Source organism: Geotrypetes seraphini, chromosome 4 (assembly GCF_902459505.1).
Source record: "Geotrypetes seraphini chromosome 4, aGeoSer1.1, whole genome shotgun sequence".
In the NCBI taxonomy this organism is placed as follows: domain Eukaryota; kingdom Metazoa; phylum Chordata; class Amphibia; order Gymnophiona; family Dermophiidae; genus Geotrypetes; species Geotrypetes seraphini.
This window is the reverse complement of record NC_047087.1, coordinates 213152038-213179863: the sequence shown is the minus strand read 5'-3', so window position 1 is coordinate 213179863 and position 27826 is coordinate 213152038. Positions and strand designations below refer to the sequence as shown.

At 42.5% G+C, this 27826-nt stretch overlaps 1 protein-coding gene across 1 annotated transcript in view; it reads left to right on the top strand.

The window, feature by feature from the left end:
* The window catches only part of CDHR1 (cadherin related family member 1), a 197983-nt gene that overhangs the window by 154204 nt on the left and 15953 nt on the right, over nt 1-27826 (top strand). Inside the window, exons 15-16 of the mRNA XM_033943576.1 lie at nt 6771-6999; nt 15027-15281. Coding sequence (XP_033799467.1) covers nt 6771-6999; nt 15027-15281 — 484 coding nt within the window. The remainder of the gene's footprint in view (nt 1-6770; nt 7000-15026; nt 15282-27826) is intronic.

Genomic DNA, 27826 nt, shown 5'->3' with positions numbered 1-27826 from the left:
CAGTTATTCTCTTACGGAAATATTTACAGTTTTAGTCTTATCAAGGATAAATAGTCAAATGGTTTATTCATATGCATTATGCCATCAACAAACATGATAAATACAGGCTTTTGAACTTGGTGGATATCCCCGTTGAGCTCGGTAGGACAGCCTGTGGTTTTCCTTTGACCACACTAAAAATATGTCAGAACGCAGCTGTTTCAAACTGCAAATGTTCTGACAATTTTAAAGCTCATGTGGTCAAAAATCTCAAAGAAACAGGAGCTCAGTTACATCCAATTTGCACTTTCTTTGTTTCCAAGAACTTGGGTAACACTTTGCTGAACAGTGTTAATAGAAGAGGAACAGGGCCTGAGAAACTGTTAAATTCTGAATCGATTGACAAATTCCAGTCCTTTAAACTCAAAAATGTTATAGAAGGACTAAAATGGCACTCAAAAACTACACCCAAAATATTGGCCCTGAATGATATTCTATGACAGGTGTTCCAGGATCAGCACCCTTTATAGAAGAGTGTGAACTGCATTGATCCGCACCCAACTTTGGATGCGAGCAGTTACATCAACGGAAATCAGGCGCAAATCCTGGCATGTAAGTTGGATACAGATCTGCATTATTCTACAATATTGTGTGTAGTTTAAGGGAATGCACATGACCCACCCATGTTCCTCTCACCTCCACACTCCTTTGCAGATCCACACAGAAACGCGTAGGCGATATTCTATAACTGGTTATGCAATTGTGGTTTTTGCTCCATTTCAGTGCCTTGCATCCATTAGAATGCTTTTCAGCCCAGATTTTTCTTATGACTAGGGACCTAACTTAAGTGTGCAAATGAGTTGTAGTCTGAGTTTTAGACACTTACCGCCCCCCCCCCCCCAATTTTATATATGATGCCGATCAGAATGGCACAGCAAGATTTTATGAAAGGTACTCATCATATAAAGAATTGCTCTTAGTGCCTGTACAAATGACTAACATTCAGGTGCACCCATTCAGGCTAATAAAAACCAAGTCTAAATACCTGCACCTAAGTTGTGCATGGGAAAGGCATATTTTATATCAGCGTGCCTAACTTTTAGGAATATCCACAATCCATCCATGCTCCTCCCGTGGCCATGCCCTCTTTTGAGATTCACACATTAGAATTTATGCACACCACTTAGAATGCACTTAGAATGTTGTACACGTAACTTCTAATTTGCGCCAATTAGATTCAATTATTGGGAGTTAATTGCTAATCAGCGCTGAATAACTCGTTAAATAAATTGCACTTATATTCTCTCGAAGAATGCAGTGAAAGGGGGAACATGATAGAAACATTCAAATACATCACAGGCCGTATTGATGTGGAGGAAGAAATATTTTGTCTTACGGGTCCCACGGCGACAAGAGGGCATCCGCTAAAACTCAGGGGGGGAAGATTTCATGGGGACACCAGGAAGTATTTCTTCACCAAAAGGGTAATTGATCGATGGAATGGTCTTCCATGTCAGGTAGTCGAGGCCAGAACCACGCTCAACTTCAAGGGACGATGGGACAGACAGGTGGGGTCACTCCAGAGGAATGCTTAAAAGATGGATGCCCGAAAGAGGGAGGGAGGAGGGAGGGTTCTTGAGTGGGCAGACTTGTTGGGCCGTCGGCCCTTTTCTGCCGTCATACTCTATGCTTCTATGTTAGGTTTCACAATATACGAGATCTAGGCCTTAGAATAGAATACTATAATTCAAAATTTCCCCCCTTTTACTAAACTGCAATAGCGGTTATTAGCACAGGGAGCTGCGCTGAATGCTCCGCGCTGCTCCTGAAGCTCATAGAGTTCCTATGAGCATCGGCAGCAGCACAGAGCATTCAGCGCAGCTCCCTGCACTAATAACCGCTATTTAGTAAAAGGGGGGTTAGGTACTAGAAAAAAATTCAACGCTAAATATGAAACTATTAAAGGCATGTATCCTTTATAGAATAGTACATAGTGCTGATTCCCATAATTAACTAGGTGCTAGACTTATGTCTGCTGAAACCTGGTATAAATTCTAGTGCCGAAGTAAGGTGCACTGTTTTGTTCCAAACACTCCTTAGAGACACTTTGCTCCCTACATTCTTATCGGTTAATTCTTCCTTCACCAAGATTAGCTCACTATGCGTCCACCCGAAACGCTGCCTTTTTCTTTCTCATACCCAGTCTCTGGAATAAATTATCCATAGATGCTAAATCCACCTCTTCTGTTCCAGCTTTTAAAAAGAAACTAAAATCACACTATCTGCAAATAGCCTTTAATCTAGAACCCTGATGGTGTCTAATCCTGCGACTTATCAGCTTAGCAGTTGCATCTATTACATAATATAATAGCTGCTAATTGGCATGAACAACCAATTATTGGCTATGATTTTTATTAATTGGCACTGATAGTAACTAGCAGTTACACACATAGCTGTTCTTAGTTGGGATTCTGCAAATTGCATGTGCAAAAACCATTGTGCGCACCTGCTAGGGAACGTGGACCTAGGAGGGGCAAGGGTCAGGGCATGCCTAGCACTCACCCAGGAGGGTTATAGAAAACTAGCAGTTATGCACCTAATTGCTTAAATTAGGCATGAGCATTTACACTGGCTCCCAATACAAGCAAGAGTACACTTCAAATTCTATTGCTTCCTATTCAAAGCTATCAACGGAGGCAGCCCAACCTACTGGAACAACCGACTAATTCAAGCCACCTCAACCAGACACAGAAGAACCCACTCAATATTCACACACCCGCCAACCAAAAATGTCAAACGAAGAAAACTATATGGCCACCTAATGGCCACCAGAGCAGCAAAACTAGACAGACAAATCACCAATCTGCTGTCTTTGACCACTGACTACAAAACCTTCAAAAAAGAAGCAAAAACTCTACTCTTCAAAAAAATACATAAAACCTATTTAACACTGCCAGTTCCTACCCAAGCTCCACCTACCACACTGTCTACTCCTATCAAATCTAAAATGTTCAAAATACCCAACATGTATTACCTTAATTTCTCGACAATTCTTATGTAATCCACCTATATATCTTGTAACTTCATGACAATTCTTTTGTAATCCGCCTTGAACCGCAAGGTAATGGCGGAATAGAAATCACTTATGTAATGTAATGTACAAACGCCTCTGCGCTAACACAAGTGCTCATTCCTAAATTTGGGCTTGTGACTGTGGAGTTACACTAGTATTCTATAAGTAGGCTTGGTTAGGGGGCGATCATGGGTGTGTTTTGCAAGTAGGCACCTGTTTTGGACTTAGGCACCTTTAGGTGTCTAACTTAGGCCCATGCATTTAGGCCCAAAAAACCCCGGCATGAATAGGGTGCACCTAAAGTTAGGATCTGTGGCGTAGTAAAAGGGGGAGGGGGGCGGCGAAAGGCAGACCACACTGGGCACAAGTGCCTCTCCTCCTCTCTGCCTCTCCACTCCTTCGCACTCCTCCTGCACCACCACCTACCTCTAGATTTTGCCAGCACGAGCAACAGCTCCAAACTGCTGTTTGTGCCGACCTCAGCGCTCCCCTCTGATGTCACTTCTGGGTCCCATGACTAGAAAGTGACATCAGAAGGAGAGCTGATGCTGGCGCGGGCAGCAAGTTAGAGATGCTGCTCACGCTGGGGAAGCTAAACAGGTACGGGGGAAGGGAAGGAGAGCACGCACGGCAAGAATGGTGCGGGGAAGAAGCAGGGGAGTGGAGAAGAGGGTGGGGGGGACACTACCGCCCAGGCCACTTCCCATCATTGCTAAGGATGCCTAGCGATGCCTAAAGCAGCATTAAACGTGATTGTATAAAGTGTACCTAACTTATAGAATCACACTTAGCGCCGCACTAGTTAGTGCCTAATTTTTAGGTGCTATATATAGAATCGGGCCCGGTTCATAGACAAATGCGCGCAAGACAATCGCGTGTGGACAAAGAGGCGCAGACAACTAACGTGCTGGATGTGCGCATGTCCTTCGTTCTCCAGGCGCCATCTAGGGGCGCGCTGAATTGTCATTGTGCTCAGTTATCTTTGCGCTTAATTGTCTCGCGCTCAGTTGTCGTAGCATTCAATTGTCTTTGCGCGCTACTGTCTTTGCGCTGAGTTGTCCGCGCGTTTTTATCTGCGTGCGATTGTCTTACACGGAATTGACCTGTCACCATTGGGCCCTTACTATGCATCATTCTGTTACCTAACTTTAGGCAACTTATAGAGAATCACTCCCTTAAAGCATGGTTCATTTCATCTCTTTATTTCTTTATTCTTGAAGATAATTATTTTATTCAAACCAAAATGGACAAAAGTCAATAATCAAGAACAGATATATTTAAAGGTTCTGAAAATATAGGTACCACAATTTAATTTTTTTTTAAAAAGGCAAATTTTGGAACTCAGATTTTCCATTTTTGTTTTTTTTGTTTTTAATACTGGCTTCCTGCTCCCTGTAATAAATGTCTTTCCTCAGACTGAACTCTCCCTACAAGCTCTGTGCAGAATCACAGAGTTGAGCAGTGATCTCAAACTCAAACCCTTAGTGGGGCCACATTTTGGATTTGTAGGTACTTGGAGGGCCGCAGAAAAAATAGTTAATGTCTTATTAAAGAAATGACAACTTTGCATGAGGTAAAACTCTTTATAGTTTATAAATTTTTCCTTTAACAGTTAAAGGAAAGATTTATAAACTATAAAGAGTTTTACCTTATGCAAAATTGTCATTAACTATTTTTTCTGCGGCCCTCCAAGTACCCTATTTTTCTGCAGTTTAATATATTTCCTTTCTCAAAACTGACACATTTCAATCACTATATTGAAAATAAAATCATTTTCCTTACCTTTGTTTATTTTTCTGTGATTTTAACTATGTTTCCAGGGCCTTCTTGTCCTTTGACTGTTTTTCTCTCCGTCTTCACTTTCTGCCTTGCATCCATCTTTGGCATTAACTTAATATTACATTTTTCTGCTTTCTTTTCAAAATCTAAGTTTCCATGTCTTACCTTCCCTTCTATCTCTCTCTTCTTCCGTCCCTATTTCCATGGTCTGACATCTCTTTCTTTCCTTTCTCTCCCTCCCTCCTTCCTTCCTCCCTTTCCCCTGGTCTGGCATCTGTCTCCTTCCCTCCCCCAACTTTTTATTTCTTTCACCCTGCTCCCTTCTTTCTTTCTGTCTTTCTCTCTCCATGCCCCTTTCTGTCTGCGTCCCGTCTCCCTTCTTTCTTTCTGTCTCCCTGTCCTCCCCCCTTTCTTTATTTCTCCCTGCCCTCCCCCAAGTCACCACCATTGGGGAACAGGCCACCACTGCCGCAATCGGGGAACAGGCCAGTGTCGAGGTCTTAGCTCTCCCTGATTATCTTTCCCAGCGCGGGGCCGACCAATTCTCGCCATCCGACATCAATTCTAAAGTCGGAGAGGAAGTTCCGGGCCAGCCAGGCAGTGATTGGCTGGCCCCGAACTTCCTCCCCGATGTTAGAATTGACATCGGGTGGCGAGAATTGGTCGGCTCCAAGCTGGGGAAGATAAACAGGGAGAGCTAAGACCTCGGCACTGGCCTGTTCCCTGATTGCGGTGGCTTGAGGGAGGGCAGTGAGAAGGGAAGGGAAGCAGATTAGAGATCCCTGCTTTAGGCGAGCCACAATCACGGTCTGTACTAGAGAATGACACTGTGGCGGTTACCCGTGGCTAGCCGCGGGTAACCCGCCAAAACGGTGACCAAAAAATCTGGTCACCGCAAGTTCGGGGACAAGGCCATTCACCACCCCGTGGAGTGGTGAATGGTAGCACGGGGCGGTGAACAATGTTGAACGCGCGGTGACCGAGCGTTCGAACCGGCAGCCCATTTTCTCCGGCCAGTCGTCCATGTATCTCCCTCCCTCCTTTTCCCTTACCTTTTCTTCTTAAAATGGCGATTTCTATAAGGCTACCAGCTGTATTACAGCCGAAGCCTTGAAGTCGTGTTGCATTGCCTGCTGGTAAAAGTCTCCTCTGACGCAACTTCCTGTTTCCGGTTGCATCGGAGGAGACTTCTAGCAGGCAACCCAACACGACTTCAAGGCTCCGGCTGTAATACAGCTCGTAGCCTTATAGAAATCGCCATTTTAAGAAGAAAAGGTAAGGGAAAAGGTGAGAAATGCAGGGCTGGCTGGCGGGAGGGAGCTGCTGGACCGCTTGAAGGGTGCTGGGGGTGGGGAGATGGAGAGGAGAAGACCCTGAAGACGGGAATGGGGCCGGGGCGGTGACGGGGCGGTGACTGGACAGCAGAGTCGGGGACGGGGCGGTGAAAGGGACAGCGGGGACGGGGCGGTGCAGAGGATGGTGGTCCAGGGACAGGGCGGTGACGGGGACAGAATTTTTCCCCGTGTCATTCTCTAGTCTGTACATGATTGTCCTCTCCACAATCGGAAAACTTGTGAAGTGGAGAGGACAGATCGCGGGCCGCAAAATAGTCCCTGGGGGCCGCATGTGGCCCGTGGGCCGTGTGTTTGAGACTGTTGGAGTAGAGTGAACGAGCCTTTTATCCACCAGAAATCTACAACTGGTTTTAAAATAAATTCATATTAAACAGTTAAGTGCATGCATATATAGATAAAGCACCCAGAGTAGTTTCTAAAATTCTTTTTCTTGTCTTGACTAAACTACTAAAAGTAAAGTTAATGCTTTGAGCTATTTGTGAAATTCAATTTTTCATTCTGTATCTTACCATAGAAGGTCAGTATACTGTCTTTTTCTATAAAAATAACTCCTCAAACCATTGACTGCTTTGACTGTTTTCCAGATTTCTAATCCACCCTTCAACTGGAATTATTTATACACAACCATGGGCCATTTTGGATGCTGAAATGAATTCAAAATATAATTTTTATGTGAAAGCTGAAGATGCAGAGGGGAAACACAGCTTGGCAGAGGTGTTTGTCACCGTGCTAGATGTCAATGACCACTACCCAGAATTCAATGAGAATATCCAAGAAAGGACCATGATCATTGGGCTGCCAGTGAAAATTGAGGTCAGCTGAGTCACAAGAGATTATAAATTTAACCTGTCCAATGAACTTTTTTTAAATGTATCTTTATTAAACCAATATTTAAAAAACACTACACAAACAGTAATAATAAGCACAACAGGATGCATAAATATCCATAGCATAAGGAAAATGCAATGAACCAACACTAGGGGGATCCTATTACTAAGGCGCGCTAGTCATTATAGCACGTGTTAAATATTAGTATTCGCTAAACGCTAATGCATCCATAGACTATAATGGGCGCATTAGTGTTTAGCACGCGCTAATATATAGAGCACGCTAAAACGGCTAGCGCGCTTTGGTAAAAGGACCCTTATATTCAAAGTTAAACAATGCATAGTCCTGACTGCTGGATATTTAACATTTTTATTATTATTATTATTCCCCCCTTGAACCCACCCCAGTCCTTTCCAACACAAAAAACAATAACTGTCAAATTTTTAAATGCCTGTAAATTTACAAAATTGGCGCAAGTTTGAAAATTTTTGTTCAATGATAATGATATTGGAGATTCATTTGGTATGATCAATGTACCACAGATCTGTATGCAAAAGAATTTAACAGGTTATGATGTCCCTGCCCTAAAGAGCTTAGAGGGTAAAGATGTACACAGTAACACTCTCCAGCATTTTGAGTCCAAATCATGCCTCTGGTCTGCTTGTCAGCGTGAGACTTCACCATCTTCTTTTCAATGGCTGCAAAGGCCTGTGGCTCTGTGGGAGCAAATAGCTTAAGGGAGCACTCACCAGGATTTTGAGCCCAAACCATACATCTGTGCCTGTGCTTGTCAGCATGAGTCTTCTTTATATTCTTTTCAATGGCTGGGACAGATTGCAGCCTGTAGGAGTAAGTATACTGTATAGTCTATAGGTAGTTAATTAGATTTTACTATCTTTTTTTGTATTGCTAAAACAGCTGACAACAGCTCATGCTCAAAGCAATGGGCTTAGCCAGAGGAAGCCATCATTATGCTCAGAGTGAGTTCCCAAGAGCTCTCATTTCTCAAGGCATATGTAAATTAGGCTTCTATCATTCAACTTTATGCAGAGTAGCCCTCCCTTCAGCTTCTCTAAGCTGGTCTGTGGCATTAAGTTCCTTTTTGTGCAATGTGACCAATGCCTTTTTGTGCAATGTGACCAATGCCTTGCACACTCTTGTCCTGTCCTAAATTCTCAGCTGTTAATCAGAGTTCAAAGGAAAGCCATTAAAATCTTAATTTCAATTCAATGTGGCTATTTCTCCATGTGTTAACAACTCCAGGCAAGAACCTCCTCCTCTGCTTAAGGGAACACACCCCAATATTTTGAGCCAAACTATGCCTCTTTGTGCTTGTCCGCATGAGTCTTCTCTATTCTTTTCAATGGGGAAAATTGTGGCCTGTTAGAGCAAATATTTAGCCTATGTTAAGGGAGCACACCCTAGGATTTTGAGCCCATACCATGCACCTGTGTCTGTGCTTGTCAGCATGAGTCTTCACCATATTCTTTTCAATGCCTGGGATGGCCTGTGGCATGTGGGAGCAAATAGCATATTTTAAAAGAAGCATTTCCCAGGATTTTGAGTTCATACCATGCACCTGTGTCTGTGCTTGTCAGCATGAGTCTTCCCTATATTCTTTTCAATGGCTGGGACAGATTGTGGCCTGTGGGAGTAAGTATATAATCTACTTTATAGGTAGTTAATTAGATTTTACTATCTTTTTCTGCATTGCTGAAACAACTGGTGACAGCCTACTAAAGTAAACTAACCCCCTGTTTTACTAAGGTGTGCTTGGCGTTGTAGCATGCGTTTATCGCACGCTAACGCATCCATACACTAACATGCACTTGTTAATATTTAGCGTGCGCTAAAATGCTTAGCGCATCTTTCTAAAAGGAGCCCTAAATCTTGGACTTATATACCTAGCAATCCCTGAGAAACAATGCTCGACTTGGTTAACAATAGTTGTAGTTAATAGAAATAATTGGCCTCATGGAAACATCTGCTAGAGACCGCTGAAACAGTAGTTTTCAGAATTTTTAAAAAACTTGACAGGATCTTATTTGAGAAGGTAGGTCATTTCAAATTGCTGTTAATAATGTAAGATTTTTAAAAATTATGCAGGCACATTTAAACTGAACTCTCAATAAAAAAAGGAAGCAAATATAAACTTCTTAATAGAGGCGACATATGGTCATATTTTGTTTTACCAAAGATCAATCTTGTGGCGGTATTTTGAATTAACTGGAGTCTTTTTTTTTTCATTTCCTTTGCTCAAACCCATGTAAATGGAGTTAGAATAGTCCAGTTGTGCCAAAATGATGGATTAGACCAAAACTGTAAAATGATGTTGATAAAACAGGTGATGGACACTTTTCAGTGAAGAAATATTTCTTAATCAGTTGATTTACCTGACAATGGAAAGAGAGGGAGGAGTCTAAAAAGATTCCCAACACTATAGAGCAGTTTCCTGCAAACTTTCTCGAGTCGCGGCACAACAAAGGTAAGTGGCCGTGGCTCGAGGCACCTGGAAGTGCGTGGATATCACTGTGATGACATCATGTGCATGCGTGACATCACCATGTCAATGTCCTTGTGTGTGTGAAGGCCCTCCAGGTGGGCCCTGAGGGATGCCAGAAGGGAAGAGGGCTAGAGAGCTTTTGCTTGACTATTTTTGTGTCACACATTCCAAGTGAAGAAGGATTACAGATAGGCGGTTGTTTTATACCTTTTATGTAGCTTATCTTATACCTTAGCAACCATGGACCTCTGAGGAAGGAGTGTTTTCCGAAACACGGACTGTGTCGGGTCCTTTGGTTTGTTATAAGGTGATATTTTTAACTGCATAAATGAAATATTTGGTATAATAAACATTGCCTGCATCTCGTACATAGTTGCCTGCAGTTTGTTTTTTGCTTTTGCTTTGGCTGGTGGTACTGCAGTTTTCGTTGGATTTTGTTTTTGTGGAGTTGAAAGAATGGACATTGGTGAGCCAGAGCCAGTTCCTACCCTACCTGAAGAAATGGAGATAAACCTATGCACAGTAGCTATTTTTGAGGGGTTTTTTTTCTCTTTGCCTTTGTGAGAAAGACTAAGTCCTGTGTGTTTTTGTTTTGTGGTACTTGCTAAAACCTTTTGATATGTTGGAAGGATTTGTGCAGCTAGCAGTGTTGTATTTTTGCTGTTAGCAGGAAACTGTTTCTTTTGAGGGTTGTTGTTTTTTTTTTTCTTAACCAAAAGCCTTATAGTGGCAAATGCGCTTTAACGTGGAAAAATGCAAGGTCATGCATATAGGGAAAAAGAACCCGTTCAACTACAAATTGGGGGGGGCATTGTTGGGAGACAGCAGACTTGAGAGAGACTTGGGTGTGCTGGTGGATGCATCACTGAAGCCATCTGCACAGTGCGCAGCAGCCTCGAAAAAAGCCAACAGGATGCTGGGCATCATAAAGAGGGGCATAACAACCAGGACGCAGGAAGTCATCATGCCATTGTATCGAGCGATGGTGCGTCCACATCTGGAATACTGCGTTCAGTATTGGTCACCGCACCTCAAGAAGGACATGGCGGTACTTGAGAGAGTCCAAAGGAGAGCAACGAAACTGGTAAAAGGGCTGGAACACTGCCCATACGCTGAGAGGTTGGATAGGCTGGGGCTCTTCTCTCTGGAAAAAAGGAGGCTCAGGGGAGATATGATAGAGACCTTCAAGATCATGAGGGGCATAGAGAGGGTGGATAGGGACAGATTCTTCAGACTGAAGGGGACAACAAGTACGAGGGGGCATTCGGAGAAACTGAAGGGAGATAGGTTCAAAACAAATGCAAGGAAGTTTTTTTTCACCCAAAGGGTCGTGGACACTTGGAATGCGCTACCGGAGGAAGTGATTAGGCAGAGTACGGTACAGGGATTCAAACAGAGATTGGATGGATTCCTGAGGGATAAAGGGATCGTGGGATACTGAGGGAGGAGCTGGGATGTAACACAAGTATTGAAAGCTAACCAGGTAATAAGTATAGAAACCCAACTAGGTCGTGCATGTGCAAGGCCGGAGGGTTAGGACTTTGATGGGAAGATAGGACTTCAATGAGAAACCAAGGTGGCAAGGGAGCCCCTTCTGGTGATTCAGACAGGTCGTGACCTGTTTGGGCCGCTGCGGGAGCGGACTGCCGGGCAGGATGGACCTATGGTCTGACCCGGCGGAGGCACTGCTTATGTTCTTAAGTTCTTATGTTTTGGTATTGCTGGGGATTGCATAAGTCCGGGGGATGTGCATGCTGTGACATTTCTTTGATGGATTCTTTTTCTTATATGCTACCTGAAAAAATAGTGATATAAGCTGCACAGCAACTTTAGGCCCCACCATTAGCTCTGAGGAGCAAAACACCTGCCAAAGCTAGTAGGAGGCAGACACTGAGATTATGAACTGTTTGACTTTATTGAAAACTTGATTGTTTGAGAATGTATGCAAGGACCTGGTGAATTTGGACTCCTGTAGTCCAGGCACCTTGCTGGGCTGTGGCCTTTTTGCCAGCCCTAAAACACAGTGCTAGTGTTTAGACTTTTCTGTTGAGAATTATTGGGGTTTGTTTGTTGTTGTTGGGTGTTTTTTTTTTTTGCTTTATTGACAATTTACTCCTGGGCCTGCTTGGATTGTGGAAGCAGCCTAGAGAGAGTTCTGAACTTTGAGAGTCCTGCAGAAAGGCCTAGCTGTATGTCTAAAAGCCAGGATTATTATTATTTCTGCTGGCAGGCTAATGAGGCCTGCTTAGCAAACTTAACCTGGAAGCCTGAGCTGGTCATCCCTGTGTAAAGGAGATAGAATAAAATGGAACTCTTCCTTTAAAATTCTGAACTGTTTGAGAGTTGTTGTTGGGGTTTTTTTTCTGTTTGAACTTTGTGTTGGTGCAGTTTTCACTAGTGCTGCCCAATTCAAGAAAAAAAATTTCGATTCAATTCTATTCAGCCTATTGAATCGATTTTTTGATTCGATTTTCCTGCCCAATTGGGTGTTTGTTTGTTTTTTTTCAAACATCCTGCTGGATTTATTTTATAGCCTCTTCACCCCTTTTATAGCCTCTTCACCCCTTTGCCTTCTAACCACACTGGCGCTGTGGTGTAAACAAAATAAACAAACAAAAAAGACTTCTTCTCCCTGTTAAATCCTAGCTCACGTTTGCTGTCTAACACCAGCTCTGGCAGGATACATATTTCAAATCTGACATATTATAATCACAAAACAGAAAATAAAATTATTTTTTCTACCTTTTGTTGTCTGGTCATTATTCAAATCTTGTTGGTCCACAGCTCTGGTTGTCTTCTGATAACTTGCTTGCCAGGGTCTCCTTCTTTCTTTTTTCTCCGTGCTAACCATCCATCTTCTATCTCTGTCCTCCCCTTCCGTTTCCCTTCCCTCCCCCGAAGGTCTGGCATCTTTCCTTTTTTTTGTTTCCATTCACAGATCCACCTTTTCTTAACTACCCTTTCATCCAGCATCTCTCCCTCCTTCCCCACCACCCCAGGATTCACCATATCTACCTTTCTTTTCCCAACTACCTCCTATCCAGTATCTGTATTCCCCCCTCCACACCATCCCTTGTGTACAACTTCTCTCCCTTTCGGTTCCTTCCCTCCCTAAATCCCATTATCCACCATCTTTGTCCCTCTCCTCTGTTTTTAGTCCCATTATTTCTTCCCCCCACCCAAGTCTGGCATATGCATGTCTCTCTGAACCCCCCTTCCCTTCCTCCCTCTGTGTACTTCTACACCAGGGCCCCCCTCCCCTGAAGGCCTTCACTCCACCCCTGAAGCCCTGCATCATACCCTTGAAGGCCTGTACCCCCCCCGCCGAAGGACAGCACCCCCTCGAAAGGCCTACTTGTTCCCCCTGCCCTCCCGCACACCATTTACCTACTAGCACCAGCCTATAGAGAAGATCGATGATGCTAGCAATCTCTGCAAGCTGCTATAGTTCTTCGGATCTGTTTCATCTGCTGCGATCCTGCCTCTGACGTCAGAAGAAACAGCTCCAAAGACCTAATTACTTCTCTTTCTTCTTCTCCTCTTGAAGTCAGTCAATTTGTACCTTTGCTTAATCTTTTGTAAACCGCATAGAACTTCACGGTATTGTGGTATATAAGCTGTTATTATTATTATTATTATTATTAAATGGTGCATAGGAGGCCAGGGGGGAAGCTGGACACCAGCGGGAGGCCAGGGGGGAAGCCGGACACCAGCAGGAGGCCAGAGGGGAAGCTGGACACCAGCGGGAGGCCAAGGGGGAAACCGTACACCAGCACTTCCCAACTGACCCTCCCCCCTCGCCCTCTAAAGCAGGTGTGGCAGCGGCCGGCCAGCAAGAGGCAGCGCTGCCGCTCCTGTTTTAGGGGCAAGGGGGGAGGGTCAGTTACCAAATCGGGAGGCTGATTTGTTTTTTTGTTTTAAATCGATTTGAATCGATTCACCCGAAGTGAATCGGTGAACCGATTCGAATCGTGAATCGGGCAGCACTAGTTTTCACGCTTTCACCTTGAAGAGCCATTCTCTCTCTAGAGTGGCGCACAGATGTCGGCCTAGTCACCCATCCTGGCATTACAGCTACTCAGCGGAGGCTGGGAGGGCGACAATCTGTATAAGTAAATATCAATTTGATAGGGTTTAGTTTATACAATTTTTATGTAGTCATGTAGATATTAAAGAGAATAAGAAATAACGGAGATCCCTGGGGAGCACCGCAATCCAGTGACCATGCAGAAGATGTTGTGCCCCTAAAGTTTACTAGATAGGACCGCAATGAAAGAAATGCTTTGAACCAGGTTAGAATTTTATCCTCCATGTCCAAATATTCAATGCCTGGACCGATATTCAGGGGCTAACTGATTAGGGCCTAGAGACCAAAATCTATCTAGCCACTAGCCTTAGTCAGCCAGCCACTGAATATCAATGGTGGCCGGCTATGTCTCACGATAACTGTCAAAGCAGAAGTATGAGAGTGCAATTGCTTTCAAAATTGGGCAATATCTCTATAGAGAAAGTTATGCACACACTTTTTACTGTGCACATAATTATAAAAACTACCTCCTAATGCCTGTTATCATACCATCATTAAAACAGACAAGTAACTTGTTTAACAGTGACTTCTCCAATGTGGATTGCTACATAGTTATCTAAGGAGTCCTTTTACCAAGCTGCAGTAAGCACTGGTGCGTGCCTGCTGGAATTTAAAAGGGCTTGCTGTGGGGCACACTCAGCATCCTGTGGGAATTTTCAGGGTAGTATACTTACACCATGCAGTAAAAAATTAGTTTTCCTTACCACAGAGGGAGCATGTCTATGGAAATCAGTAAACTCACCTACAGTACTTTGTCATAAATTAACTGGTTAGCGCATGGTTACTGCTTGAGCCTTAATAGCTACAAAATAAGTGGCGGTTAAGGGCTCATGTACTAATCTCTTTTAATGGTCATGCACTGATGGCAACATTGACACATGGCCATTAATATAAAAACTCAAAAATCAGCCATTTTGTTTGTGTTAGGTGTCATCGACTCATGTTTGAGTCCTAGCAACTTGAAGAATTACAGATCTAAAAAGAAATCGGTTTGGTGTCCAGACATCTGACTGCAGGTTGCCCTCTTCGCCTGGTTCCTTCGATTTTTCCAAACATGATGTCCTTCGCTCGTGATCTCTCTCTGCTGAAAGTGGGACCAAAAAAACTTCCAGATGTTAATAATGTCAACATAGTGCCTTGTCATTGAGAAAGAAAGAACAAGAAATCAATATAGTTCACATTTCAGATCAGAATCGGCATAAAAACTGCATAAAAGGGGGTATCTGTGAGAGGTGCAGGCCTCTGAACCACATTTTTTCACTCTGGTTACGAATACCTGCTCAGTATCTTATGACTACCTTTCTGCTAGAAATGTTTTAAATCCTAAACCTAGCTAAATCAAGCTGCAAGTCAACCTGTGGCACAAAACATGCTATTTTTTTTGGTTGTACAAATTATTGTCTTCATGTTTTCCCTGTACAGGCTACAGATCAAGATGCAGAACGACCTAACAACATTGTGGATTACGCCATCATGCAGGCAGATCCAGCCGATGTGTTTGACATAGATCCTAGCACAGGTGAAATTATGCTCAAGTCCTATATCCGATCCTTGGACACTATTCAGAATATCACAAATGAAAGGGACTGCAAGTGGTCTGTGGTTGTGCAGGCTAAAGATCGAGGTTCTCCTTCCTTCAGCACCACAGCAATAGTTAAGATTGATGTTACAGAAGAGGTAAGTTACCATTCCTGGCCATGAAAATTATGAGTGCTGCATTATTTTTAGTGCTGTATTGAGCTGCAAGCTGAGGTCCTACATAGAAAAGGTGTTTGAGCTTAAGAAGAAGTAGTTAGTACAAAGATATGTGCATCCATGAACAATGAAACCAACACGTTTGATGCTTCAATACTTTCAACTTTGCCTATCTAACCATTATAAGGTGGATTTTTAAAGAAAGTTCCACACTGAGCAGCTAAATGTAATAATCTAGTTTCACTAAGTGGGATCTTAACATAATATAAGAGTTACCATATTGGGACAGACTGAAGCTCCATGAAGCCCAGTATCCTGTTTCCAACAGTGGCCAACCCTGGATACAAGTACCTGGCAAGATCCCAAGGAGTAAAGCAGATTTTATGCTGCTTATCCTAGGAATAAGCAGAGGATTTCCCCAAGCCATCATAATAAAGCCCAAAATGTGGGCAATCCCAAGAGGCAGGTTTGGCGGAGTGTGTGGCGCAGTGGTTAAAGCTACAGCCTCAGCACCCTGAGGTTGTGGGTTCAAACCCACGCTGCTCCTTGTGATCCTGGGCAAGTCACTTAATCCCCCCATTGCCCCCAGGTACATTATATAGATTGTGAGCCCACCGGGACAGACAAGAAAAAATGCTTGAGTACCTGAATAAAGTCATGTAAACTGTTCTGAGCTCCCCTGGGAGAACGGTATAGAAAATTGAATGAACAAATAAATAAATAAAGAAGTTGACCAGCTAGTACTGAATCTCCACTGATGCAGACCAAAGTATTTAAGGCTCTAATTATGATACTGATGGATTCTTTCAGCAGGAGGATGCAATTGTTTTTTCTCATAGGCACCTGCCCGTTCATGTTGTCATAATTTCCCTATTGAATATATATGATAGAGAAATATTTCTTGTGCATGTACAAGTAAATCTATCTCATTCATATGGATTACCTGAAAAACCAAGTGGATTGTGACCTTGGGGTCAGGTTTCTGATCACTCATTTCAGCAGAAGTTTAGCAACATAGCTATCTTAAGTACTCTCCTCTGAGCTGAATTTTGTCCCTTAGCGGGTTAATATTCAGCCTGCAGTTGTCTGCATTTGTTTAAATACTGATCACTGCAGGCAGAATTACATAGAAACATAGAAACATAGAAATAGACGGCAGATAAGGGCCCACGGCCCATCTAGTCTGCCCACCTTAATGTCCCTCCCCTACCTTTGCCCTGTGAAGAGATCCCATGTGCCGATCCCATTTGGCCTTAAAATCAGGCACGCTGCTGGCCTCAATCACCTGTAGTGGAAGACTATTCCAGCGATCAACCACTCTTTCAGTGAAAAAGAATTTCCTGGTGTCACCTCGTAGCTTCCCGCCCCTGATTTTCAACGGATGCCCTCTTGTTGTCGTGGGACCCTTGAAAAAGAAGATATCTTCCTCCGCCTCGATGCGGCCTGTAAGATACGGAACGTCTCGATCATGTCCCCCCTCTCTCTGCGCTCCTCGAGCGAGTATAGCTGTAATTTGTCAAGCCGTTTTTCGTATGGTAGATCCTTGAGTCCCGAGACCATCCGGGTGGCCATTCTTTGCACCGACTCCAGTCTCAGCACATCCTTGCGATAATGCGGCCTCCAGAATTGCACACCGTATTCCAGGTGGGGCCTCACCATGGATCTATACAATGGCATAATGACTTCCGCCTTACGACTGACGAAACCCCTTCGTATGCAGCCCATGATTTGTCTTGCCTTGGACGAAGCCTGCTCCACTTGATTGGCAGACTTCATGTCCTCACTGACGATTACCCCCAAGTCTCGTTCTGCTACCATTTTTGCTAGGATCTCGCCATTAAGGGTATAAGACTTGCATGGATTCTGGCTGAATTGACTCCAGATATTCAATACCAGGCCATGTCCAGCCACCAGCATTGAATATCTGGAGCTAATTCATCAAATCCTAGCTGCCAGAACTTGTGTGGGTCCTGGATGAATATTTTCCTGGACCTGCATAAGAAGATCTTGCTTCCTTCCAATCCTTCGGAAAACTGCTCCCCCTAACACCCACCCAGAATCAAATCTAGAACGCTCCTTGCAAGATCCACCTTCTCCCTGCCCCTCAACCCCTGGAACAGCAAGCCTCTTTTCCCTCAAGTTTGCAGGTTGTTTAACTTGTTTTCCTGGTGGTCAAGTGGAGAAATGGGCAGAAAGGATGCCTACTCGCTCCTGCCCATTTCAGCAGTCATTTAAGGGAGGAGAAGGTTCTGGATGTGCCAGGGGTTGAGGGAGGGAAGGGGATGGCACACATTATGCCATGACCCAGTACCCATTTGACTTTGCCACATAAAGTTAGGACACTTTTTTGTCCTAACTTACCCTCCTTTTACTAAGCCACGGTAGAGGTTTTTATCATTCCCCAGAGCTCTAAATGCTCTGATGCTGCTGCAATGCTCATAGAATTCTTTGAGAGTGGGAGCAGTTGCGAGCATTTAGCTCCCAGGCCACGGTAGAAATTTCTACTCTAACTCTGTCTCATGCTGCCTACAAACTAGTGTGTTTCGGCATGGGTGGTTAGAAGGGATAAAGCGCAAGAAGTGGGTAAGGGACTTAGCACATCAGCCTCTAGAACAGGGATCTCAAAGTCCCTCCTTGAGGGCCGCAATCCAGTCGGGTTTTCAGGATTTCCCCAATGAATATGCATTGAAAGCAGTGCATCCACATAGATCTCATGCATATTCATTGGGGAAATACTGAAAACCCGACTGGATTGCGGCCCTCAAGGAGGGACTTTGAGACTCCTGCTCTAGAATAACAATTCATTTATTAAAAGTACATTAACCATATACATAAAATTGTGCATTCTTATTAAAGAGTCCTTGGTCCTTTGTAGCTGGACCCCAACAAGGTCCGTGTTTCGATTTCCCAAAAAAGCCTTCCTCAGGAGTGTGTTGGTAATCTAGTAGATGGCACCGATATACTGGAAATCTATAAAGGATTGCTCTTGGCTTGTATAAAAAGTCACAAGCAAACAAAATACTCAGTCTCAGGCAGTGTGGAGGAGTTCACAAGTGGGTAGTGTTTCTAGCTAAAATATTATCTGCATGTGAGCTCCTCCACACTGCCTGGGACCGAGTATTTTTTTTTTTTCTTGCGACTTTTTATACAAGCCAAGAGCAATCCTTTTTAGATTTCCAGTATATCGGCGCCATCTGCTGGATTACCAACACGCCCCTGTGGAAGGCTTTTTTCAGAAGCTGAAACACAGACCATGTCGGGGTCCAGCTAAAAAGGACCAAGGACTCTTTAATAGGTTTGCACAATTTTATGTATTTGGTTAATGTACTTTTAATAAATGAATTGTAGAGGCTGATGTGCTAAGTCCCTTCCTCACTTCTTGTTATAGTACACATGGGTTGTTTCTTTCTTTTTGTTGTTGTGCACTCCCTGGTTATGTGCCACTGAATATCCCCAGTTAGCACCTCTCCTGGCCATTTAAATCACTTTGAATATCCATCCCCCCCAATTTTTAAGTGATTCTGGATTCTATTTGCTATCATGATCTACAATAATACCATCCTATACTATGCAGATCATAAACAATTCAGGCTTGACTTCAGGGCAGAAACTTCGAAGCTTGCCTTCAATAAAAACAAAAAATTGAAATCCAGCAAATTGAAAAGGCAAATGACAAAGAGCTGTATATAACATCATGGCAAAATGCGTGATAAAGAACACAGCTTCTAAATAGAAGGGTCTCAGGATGCATAACTAGATTTCCTTTGAGATAAACATTAAGTTGTTGATCAGTGGTTTTATAATGGTCACTGGGCACCATACAAATAATGGGTTCCTTTTACAAAGCTGTGGTAGAGGTTTCTACCATGAGTCAGTGAGGTAAATGCACAGAAGCTCATGCAACACTAAAGACCTGCCGTTACAAAAGATTCCTGAACAAAACACTTGCTTTCCAAGCAGGTCAACTGAACAATTGGCTGAGTAATATTATCACGCACTCCTCATCCTACCTAAATTTCAGAAAATTAGTAAAAACAAACTTGTTTAACCGATTTGTAACCTAAGACCTCTTAAGCCTTATCTCTCCAACACAAACCGAATTGTTCCCCAATTTCTCTTATACCTCCTGCATCCTGCCCACCTGTATGTTGATGACTTTACATTGTACCTATATTCGCTGATTGTCCAGCTCTTTATTGTAAACCACCTCGAACTACTAAGGCTTTGGCGGTATATAAGAATAAAATTATTATTATTATTATTATAAGAAGGAGGCCTTTTACACGGTCGAGACAAATTATTTTGACCACCGTCTTCCTCTGACATCAGGGATGCACAGCCAATGAATGAATACACATGTTGCATGCAGAATTTGTGGGTATATAAGATAGGATGCCTGCAAGTTGCCAATATAGCAACAGTGGCTATCATGGGGGGAAAAAAGCGTGATTTATCAGACATTGAAAAAGGCATGATCATCGACTGCAAGGCCAAGGGCGGCAGCATGTCAGATATGGCAGAATTTGTGAACTGTTCACAGGCTGCTGTGGTTAAAGTGTATCTTGAGTGGATTAATGGAATCTTTTTGATAACCCGTTGTTGTAACTGTGGGGCTTCATGAGCCATTGATGCGAGAGGTGAAGGTAGGATGTGCAGTTTGATGCGGTCTGATCGGCACACTACCATGGAGAAACTCACCATCCAAACGAACCAGGGGGCTTCCAGATGTGTGTCCAAAATGACTGCAGCGAATCCTGTTGTGAATGGGGCTTCGGAGCAGTTGGCTGGTGATTGCACTCATGCTTACAAGGATTCATCACAAAAAAAGACTGTAATTTTCAAAGGAGTATCGACATTGGACTTGCACTGACTGGCATGTTTTGAACTCCTTCAAATAGATGGACATTGGCATGTCACTTATGAAACCACTGAGAACAAACACCTAGCAACTATTGTTGGATGTATGTACACAAGCTGGTGGTGGCAGCATTATGGTCTGGGAAATGTTTTTTTGATATTGTCTGTGTCCCTTGATACTTCTGGAAGGCGCTTTCAACTGATATGGGTATCTCTCCATCCTTGCTGATCAAGTACATGTTGACAGGTGGGATCTTTCAACTAGACAATGAGACATGTCGTACCACCAGAATTGTTTGTGAGTGGTTCACAGAGCATGACCAAGATTTCCTTAGCCTCCGAATTCCCCATACCTTAACCCAATCGAGCATATTTGGGATCACCTCGATCGACATGTTCGAAGACTGGATCCACCACTACTCACCCGTCAGAAACTATCAGACGCACTGCAGTCTGCATGGCTCTAGATACCTCTAGCAACCATCCAACATTTTATTGAGTAACTCCCACAGCATCTGGCTGCCGTCTGTGCTGTCAAAGGCGATTATTCTAGATATTAGCAGGAGGTTACAATAATGTGACTCAACCGTGTAGTAAGCGTAGGTTTTTCCAGTTTACTAAGGCCACTTTTAGTGCTGCCGATAAATGACCAAATTTCCTAATTCTGCAAAAATGGCCATGTACTAGTTCTCCATTACTGTGTGAACACTTATGATACCTTATGATAAGGGTTCACATGATACTCTTGCTCTAATCAATTCGTGTGTGGCAATACTCACATGCTGATTAGCATAGTCACTCCCACTCTCTTCCACCAAACATTCCCTAGTGCATGGATAGCACATGCATATGCAAAAAATACCACAAGATGCCAGCATGCTCCCCATAGTAGTACATTTTAAATTACAATAAGCACGCATTAGTGCTTACTATAGCCTAGTACATGGGTCCTGAAAATTATGAGCCAGCTCAATGTCCTGGTGTTAGTATTAAATTATGGACAACCTTAGTTACTGTAGATTCACATTGATAACATTGCTATTTTTTTTTTAATATGATACTCATTTCCTTAAAAATAAATTAGAGGCAAGATTTTTTTTTTTTAACTCTTCACTTCTAAATATATTTAAATCATTATTATGGACAAATAAACCATACATCTAAAGCAGCAAATTATTAACTCTCTTTCCTAAAATGTCCTAAATTACAGATGTGAAAGACAATTCTATAAGGTATGTGCCTAGTTTATAGAATAGTAATGGTTTTGTGTGTAATTGGCACCAGTAATTGACAGCTATGCACATAAGTGATAGGTGCTATTTTATAAACAATGGGCCCAATATTCAATGGTATTTAGATGGCTGAGAATGGCTCCTAGTCAGCTAAATACCACTTAGCCAGCTTACGCCAATATTCAGCGGGCCGCGGTAATCGCTCTGACACCTATAGGGATTAAATGGGTGTTCAAGCGTTTGCCATGCAGAAGCCACTCCCAAGCCTTTATAAAGGGAAGGGAGTGGAGAGGTAGTACCCCTTGATAAATTCCCCCCTAAATCCCTTGAATATTAGGCTTTTTACTTATACATCAGTAGGTAAGGAGTGAAAAGGATTCTCAACATATACGCTCCTTCTTATGATATATTATTGAATGCTATCTATTTCTGCACAAGAGCAAGAATTCAGAAGATAAAGATGTTGTCTCACCTTCTTCGTAGAATATAATTTGGCAGATGTTTTGCTGCCTGTGGGACGTGAAGTGTTTTCACAGCAAGAAGCACTGAAATATTCAGTTGCTTGACAACTTATTGCTGATGATTGCCTGGTGCCTGGATTTTAGCGCAGAGAGGGAGAGATAGCTGTGCTAATTAGAATTAGATTGGAGACAGTGTATGCCATCTCGGCCAGCTGAGAAACCCCAGAAAGTTCATTAAATATCTCTGTTTTAAAATATCTCTGCTAATCCCTGTTAGGAATGCTTTAGCCTTAGAGCCAGACTTGCAGAGAGAGTGCTTATAAGGCGTTTTTCATGTAGAACTGATTTGGATGCTCAAGTTTATTAAGAGGTCTGATATATAGTTCAGAGCTTGATCCGTCAGAGCAGTTTACAATTACAATGGTGCCTCAGCATGGGCTATATCCTTAGAACTAGGCTAATTAGGAATACAAGGAAGAGAAGCAGCTTGGAAGGAACAGAGGAGAAAGTAGGAACTCCATTAAATAAAAGTACAGGGTTAAAGCACTTGAGCCAAAGGGCTCCTTTTATCAAGCCGCGCTAGCGGGGTTAGCGTACGCGACTTTTCATCACGCGTTAACCCCCTCGCTGGCCAAAACTACCACCTGCTCAAGAGGCGGCGGTAGCGGCTAGTGCGTCCCGCAGTTTAGCACGTGCTATTACACGCGTTAAACCGCTAGTGCGGATTGATGAAAGGAGCCCAAAGTGTTGCCACACTGGCACCCACTGGTTGTGGAATTAGGATATGGAGATAATGTGTAGGGAACGCTCCATACAGCCTTATGCAATTAGACCTTCAAAGTTTTTGAGTAAAAACTAAAATGTTATTTAAAAAAAAAAAAAAATTTGAATGTAGCACATATCATTTCAGTAATAGCTCTCAGTTAGTTACATTCAGGTACACCCGGTATTTCCCTGTCTCTGGAGGACTTACTAAAATGTTCTAAAAAAAACAAACCAAAACCTAGTTTAATGCATAGGAAAGTCTTAGCAGGCAAATCCTGCAAAGAAATTCTAGTAACAGCATCTCGAAGTTAGGCATTGCTCCTGTGATGACACAAGATAAATAAAAGTGAACAAAATTAACATTCCTGAAAACAACATAAGAAATGACACTAATAAGCACAAGTATTCGCTGCTTAGTGTTGCTGCTTCTACGTACATTCAGCACCACTGTTCTTTTTAAATAATGCTGCTGAGGGCCTGCAGTGCAACTTTTATTTCTGCTGTCACGATATTTTTTTTTCATGGGTGATAAAATTCAAATTCAAGAGCAGTTCTTGTCTTTGTGCTAGGAAGCAGCCTTAACTGGAGCTAGATTCCTGCTGTTTTTTGTAAATGCATTTTTTGGGTGGAAAAGTAGGATTTTTTTTTTTTTTTTTTTTAATGAATCTTTTCAACCAAAATTTTTCCTGGATGGTAAGTGAATCCAGGGCTTCTTTGGTTCAGTTCAAGATTAGATCCTATAAAATGTGAGGCATTGTTCCTTATAAAATTCTAATTTTTTTTCTTTTTTAAATCCATCTCTCTATAATTTTGTTCTTAGGCTCCTTTAATTGTGATCTAATTTGTTGATTATAATATATCTAATTTATCAGAGAATAGTTAAACTCTGGAATGCATTGCCAGAGATTGTGGTAAGAGCAGTTAGCGTAGCTGGTTTTAAGAAAGGTTTGGACAAGTTTCTGGAGGAAAAGTCCATAGTCCGTTATTGAGACAGACATGGGGGAAGTTATATGCAGAACAGCTGAATTTTACCATTCTGCATATAATTTTATGAGTAGTTCTTACCTAGGGTTACCACACGTCCAGAAAAACCCAGACATGTCCTCTTTTTAGAGGGCTGTCCAAGCGCCCTGATGGATTTCCAACACCCAGCAGTTTGTCCGGGTTTTGGAAGTCTTGAACTCAGAGGCCGCGTCTGGAAGCCTTTGCACATACGTGCTAGTACCGTGATGATGTCATACACATACATGCATGCATGTGACATCATTGCATTGACATTTGTGCATGTGCAAAGGCTTTCAAATGCAGTGTTCAAGCTCGGGGAAGTTCATATGAGGGTGGCGCTACGGGAGGAACAGGGGGCCAGGTGTCCTCTTTTTTTCAAAGATGAAATCTGGCAACCCTAGCTTGGATATTACAATACAGCTTCCAAGCTAAGTACCAATTTGTTGTGGCTAAGGTTCCCTTTAACATGAGTATTTATTGAACAAAGTCTTAAAAAAATGTGAAATAAGAAAAAAAAAAGATAGAAAGTTTTACATTAAGGGCTCCTTTTACGAAGCCGCGTGTGACTTTTCATCACGCGCTAACCCCCGCGCTGGCCTAAACTTAAGAGGAGGTGGTAGCGGCTAGTGCGGTCGGCGGTTTAACGCGTGGTATTACGCGTGTTAAACCGCTATCGCGCCTTCGTAAAAGGAGCCCTAAATGAATTATAATAAAATAAAGATTTTTGACTAGTGATAGCTCGCTATTGGCCAGTCTGCCAAGACAAGTTCAAATTGCAGACAAGCCGCGAGCGCTTGAAGTCTTTTCCCTTTATGAAAAATGATATGTAAAAAATGAATAACAAAAAAATTATTTAGAGATTTCATACATATTTATTATTTTAGAAGGGGTAGTAGTATATAACCCTATTCCTATCACATTTTCAACTCCTATTCCTCTAATATGTGTAACTTATGTACAGTATATAGGACTGAATTTTATAAATGGAATCTAAAAAGTTAGCACTGAGAAAAATAATACTCACAGGTAGTCTATAAAAAGCACTCAAAGGTGTCCTTTTACTAAACTGTTGTAAGTGTTAATGTGCACTTACCACATATTGAAAGAGCTTACCGTGGTTTGGGGTGTGGAGGATATGTCTGTATATAAAGATGATTATTTTCCGGTGTAGGGGAAAAGTGAGGGGAATGTAATGTAATGTAATGTAATTTATTTCTTATATACTGCTACATCCGTTAGGTTCTAAGCGGTTTACAGAAAATATACATTAAGATTAGAAATAAGAAAGGTACTTGAAAAATTCCCTTTCTGTCCCGAAGGCTCACAATCTAACTAAAGTACCTGGAGGGTAATAGAGAAGTGAAAAGTAGAGTTAGAGGAAAAATAAAAATAAAATAAACATTTTAACAAGACAGCATTGATCTAAATACTTTGGAAGGTAGAAGAGAGGAGAGAAAGGAATAGAAGCAGAAGGGGGAGCCGTTGAACAGTAGAATTCTGGAGAAATTTAAATGATAGAAATAGAACAAAACAAAGACAAAAGGCAAAACAATAGATAAGATTAAAGATAAATCATAAGCTGGAAAGAAAAATAAAATAAAACTTTGTCTTCAATCCACGGTTTCAGCGTGTGTATGTGGAGGTGTGCAGAGAGAGAGAATGGAAAGGGAGAGCATGGGGGAACATGCTTTCCTCCCATCCCTTCCCACTTTCTTTCCCTGTCCTTCTCCTCCTCTTCCTCAGCACCCCACTCCACCTTTTCCCCCCTTGCCTTACCCTCCTCTTCTTTTCCCTTGCAGTTCTTATGTTTCCCCTCCTTCTAAGCATTCCTCCTTTCCATTAGCAAGTTCCGTTGATTTCCCAAGGCTTCTGGTGATAGGGCCTGGTCTCTTCAGTACCCCTTATGTTTGGTGGGGTTTCGAGAGTTGCTACGAGCTCCTCTACATCTTCAGAAGACAAGACCTGGTCTTCCTACTACCCTGCTGCTGGCTGCTTCTGCACATCTGTGATCACTTTTGCTTGTTTCGACTTGTGCAACTACTTGCATAAAGATGGAGGGACAAACAGAGACATACAGTACGAGATAACAAAGGGGCAGTTGAGAACAGATGCTGTAATATGACAAAAAAATTTGTTATAAGTATTGGAGCCCGCTTGAGCACTACTAATAAGAACATAAGAATTACTGCTTCTGGGTCAGACCAGTGGTCCATAGTGCCCAGCAGTCCGCTCATGCGGCAGCCCTCTGGTCAAAGACCAGCGCCCTAACTGAGACTAGCCCAACCTGAGTACGTTCTAGTTCAGCAGGAACTTGAATCCCTGAAGGGTGTCTTGAATCCCTGGAGGGTGTTTTCCCCTATGACAGGCTCTGGAAGAGCGTTCCAGTTTTCTACCACTCTCTGGGCGAAGAACTTCCTTACGTACAGAATCTATCCCCTTTCAATTTTAGAGAGTACCCTCTCTTTCTCCCTACCTTGGAGAGGGTGAACAACCTGTCCTTATCTACTAATATTAAGCAAACTCCTTGAGTGTGTCCAGGGAGGGCTAATTTCCTTTGTGTTTAGCACCCCTAAGCATTTTGAAAAGTTGATTCCTATGGTTATAAGTATGAAATGGGAAGAACCTGTTTACAACTAAAGCTTCTTCTGGAATAGTACAGATCATGTAGCTAAGAGGAAGACAGCTCTGTAGGGGAAAATTCACAAAATACTTCTAAATTATTATACAGTGCATGACTATAACACAAATTCCTACACCATAAAAACTGAAATTGAGTTTTCTGTGGGAAATGTCTAACCCTGACCTGAGGGTAAAATTCAAAACATCCCCACTGATAACTGTACATTTTCTAGCTCATCAAAGGAGTTGTAAAAGACTTTCAGAGTTTTGATATTACTGGGTTGAGCTTGAAAGAAATGATATGGTTTAAACATAAAAAGAGACTCTGCAGGGGTCAATTGGCTTTACTACCAAGTCTGTCATTCTGCTTTCAAATACACTGGTAAGATAAAGCAGGAGGTTCACTCGAATCAGGCAGGAATCTGCATAGACTAGAGGGGGAGGAAGAGGGCAAAGCAGTTTTTATTCTCAGAGTCCACTGCAATATTTCAGTGACACTGACAAAACTGAGTCATGGAACATCAGTAATAAACTGAAGGCCCATATTCTATAAACGGTGCCTTAAGTTAGACGCTGGTAGGCACCTTACCGGCAGCTAACTTGAGTGGAAAATGCTGCTTAAAAATGAATAATTGCATTTTTTAAAAATGTAGGTGCCTATTGGCACCTTTTAAAAAGCAGCTGCATCGTGGCTATGGAAGCTTTACAATGCCTAGTGCCGCTGCAGGCGTGGCCAACATCGGAAGTGGCTTTAGGTGTCATAAAGCTCCTCTGTAGCCACATTTCATGTTAAAGGTAGGTGCTAGCAATGTAGGCCTTGAAAACCCTGGCCTACATTTCTGGTGCCTACCTTTCATGAAGCCGCAGTTCTATAAAGATTGCTGTTGCATGATTGACATGCAATCAGTAGCCATTTTTTAGGCAGCTGATGATAACACCATTTATATAATCCAGACCAAATTTCCACCCCCTGTATGCCCCTCTCCTGCCTGAATTTAATATGGCTGATTGGTGCCAATATTCATTAGCCCAGTTAAGTACCACTGAATATTGGTGGATGGCTACTTGCGTAAGATTTAAGTGGACAGGAGTCCATCGATTCTTGGCTCAGTTCTTTTTAACATTTTTGTAAGTGATGTTGTGGAAGGGCTATCTGGTAAGTTTGGCTTCTTTTTGGATGATACCAAAATAAGCAATAGGATATAATACTCTGGTGAGTCCTCATTTAGAATATTGTGTACAATTATGAAAACTGCATCATCAAAAAAGATATAAACAGGATGGAGTTGGTCCAAAAGAAGGCGACTAAAATAGTTGGTGGTCGTCATCATAAGGCGTATGAGGATGGACTTAAAAATCTCAATATGTATATGTTGGATGAAAGCCCAATATCCCATCTTCACGGAGGCCAATCCAAGTCATAAATACCTGGCAAAAATTCAAATATTAGCAGCATTCCATGTCACCGATCTAAGGCAAGTAGTGGCTTCTCCCATGTCTGTCTCAACAGAAGTTTATGAACTTTTCCTCCAGGAACTTGTTCATACCTTTTTTAAAACCAGTTACATTAATCACTCTTACCACATCT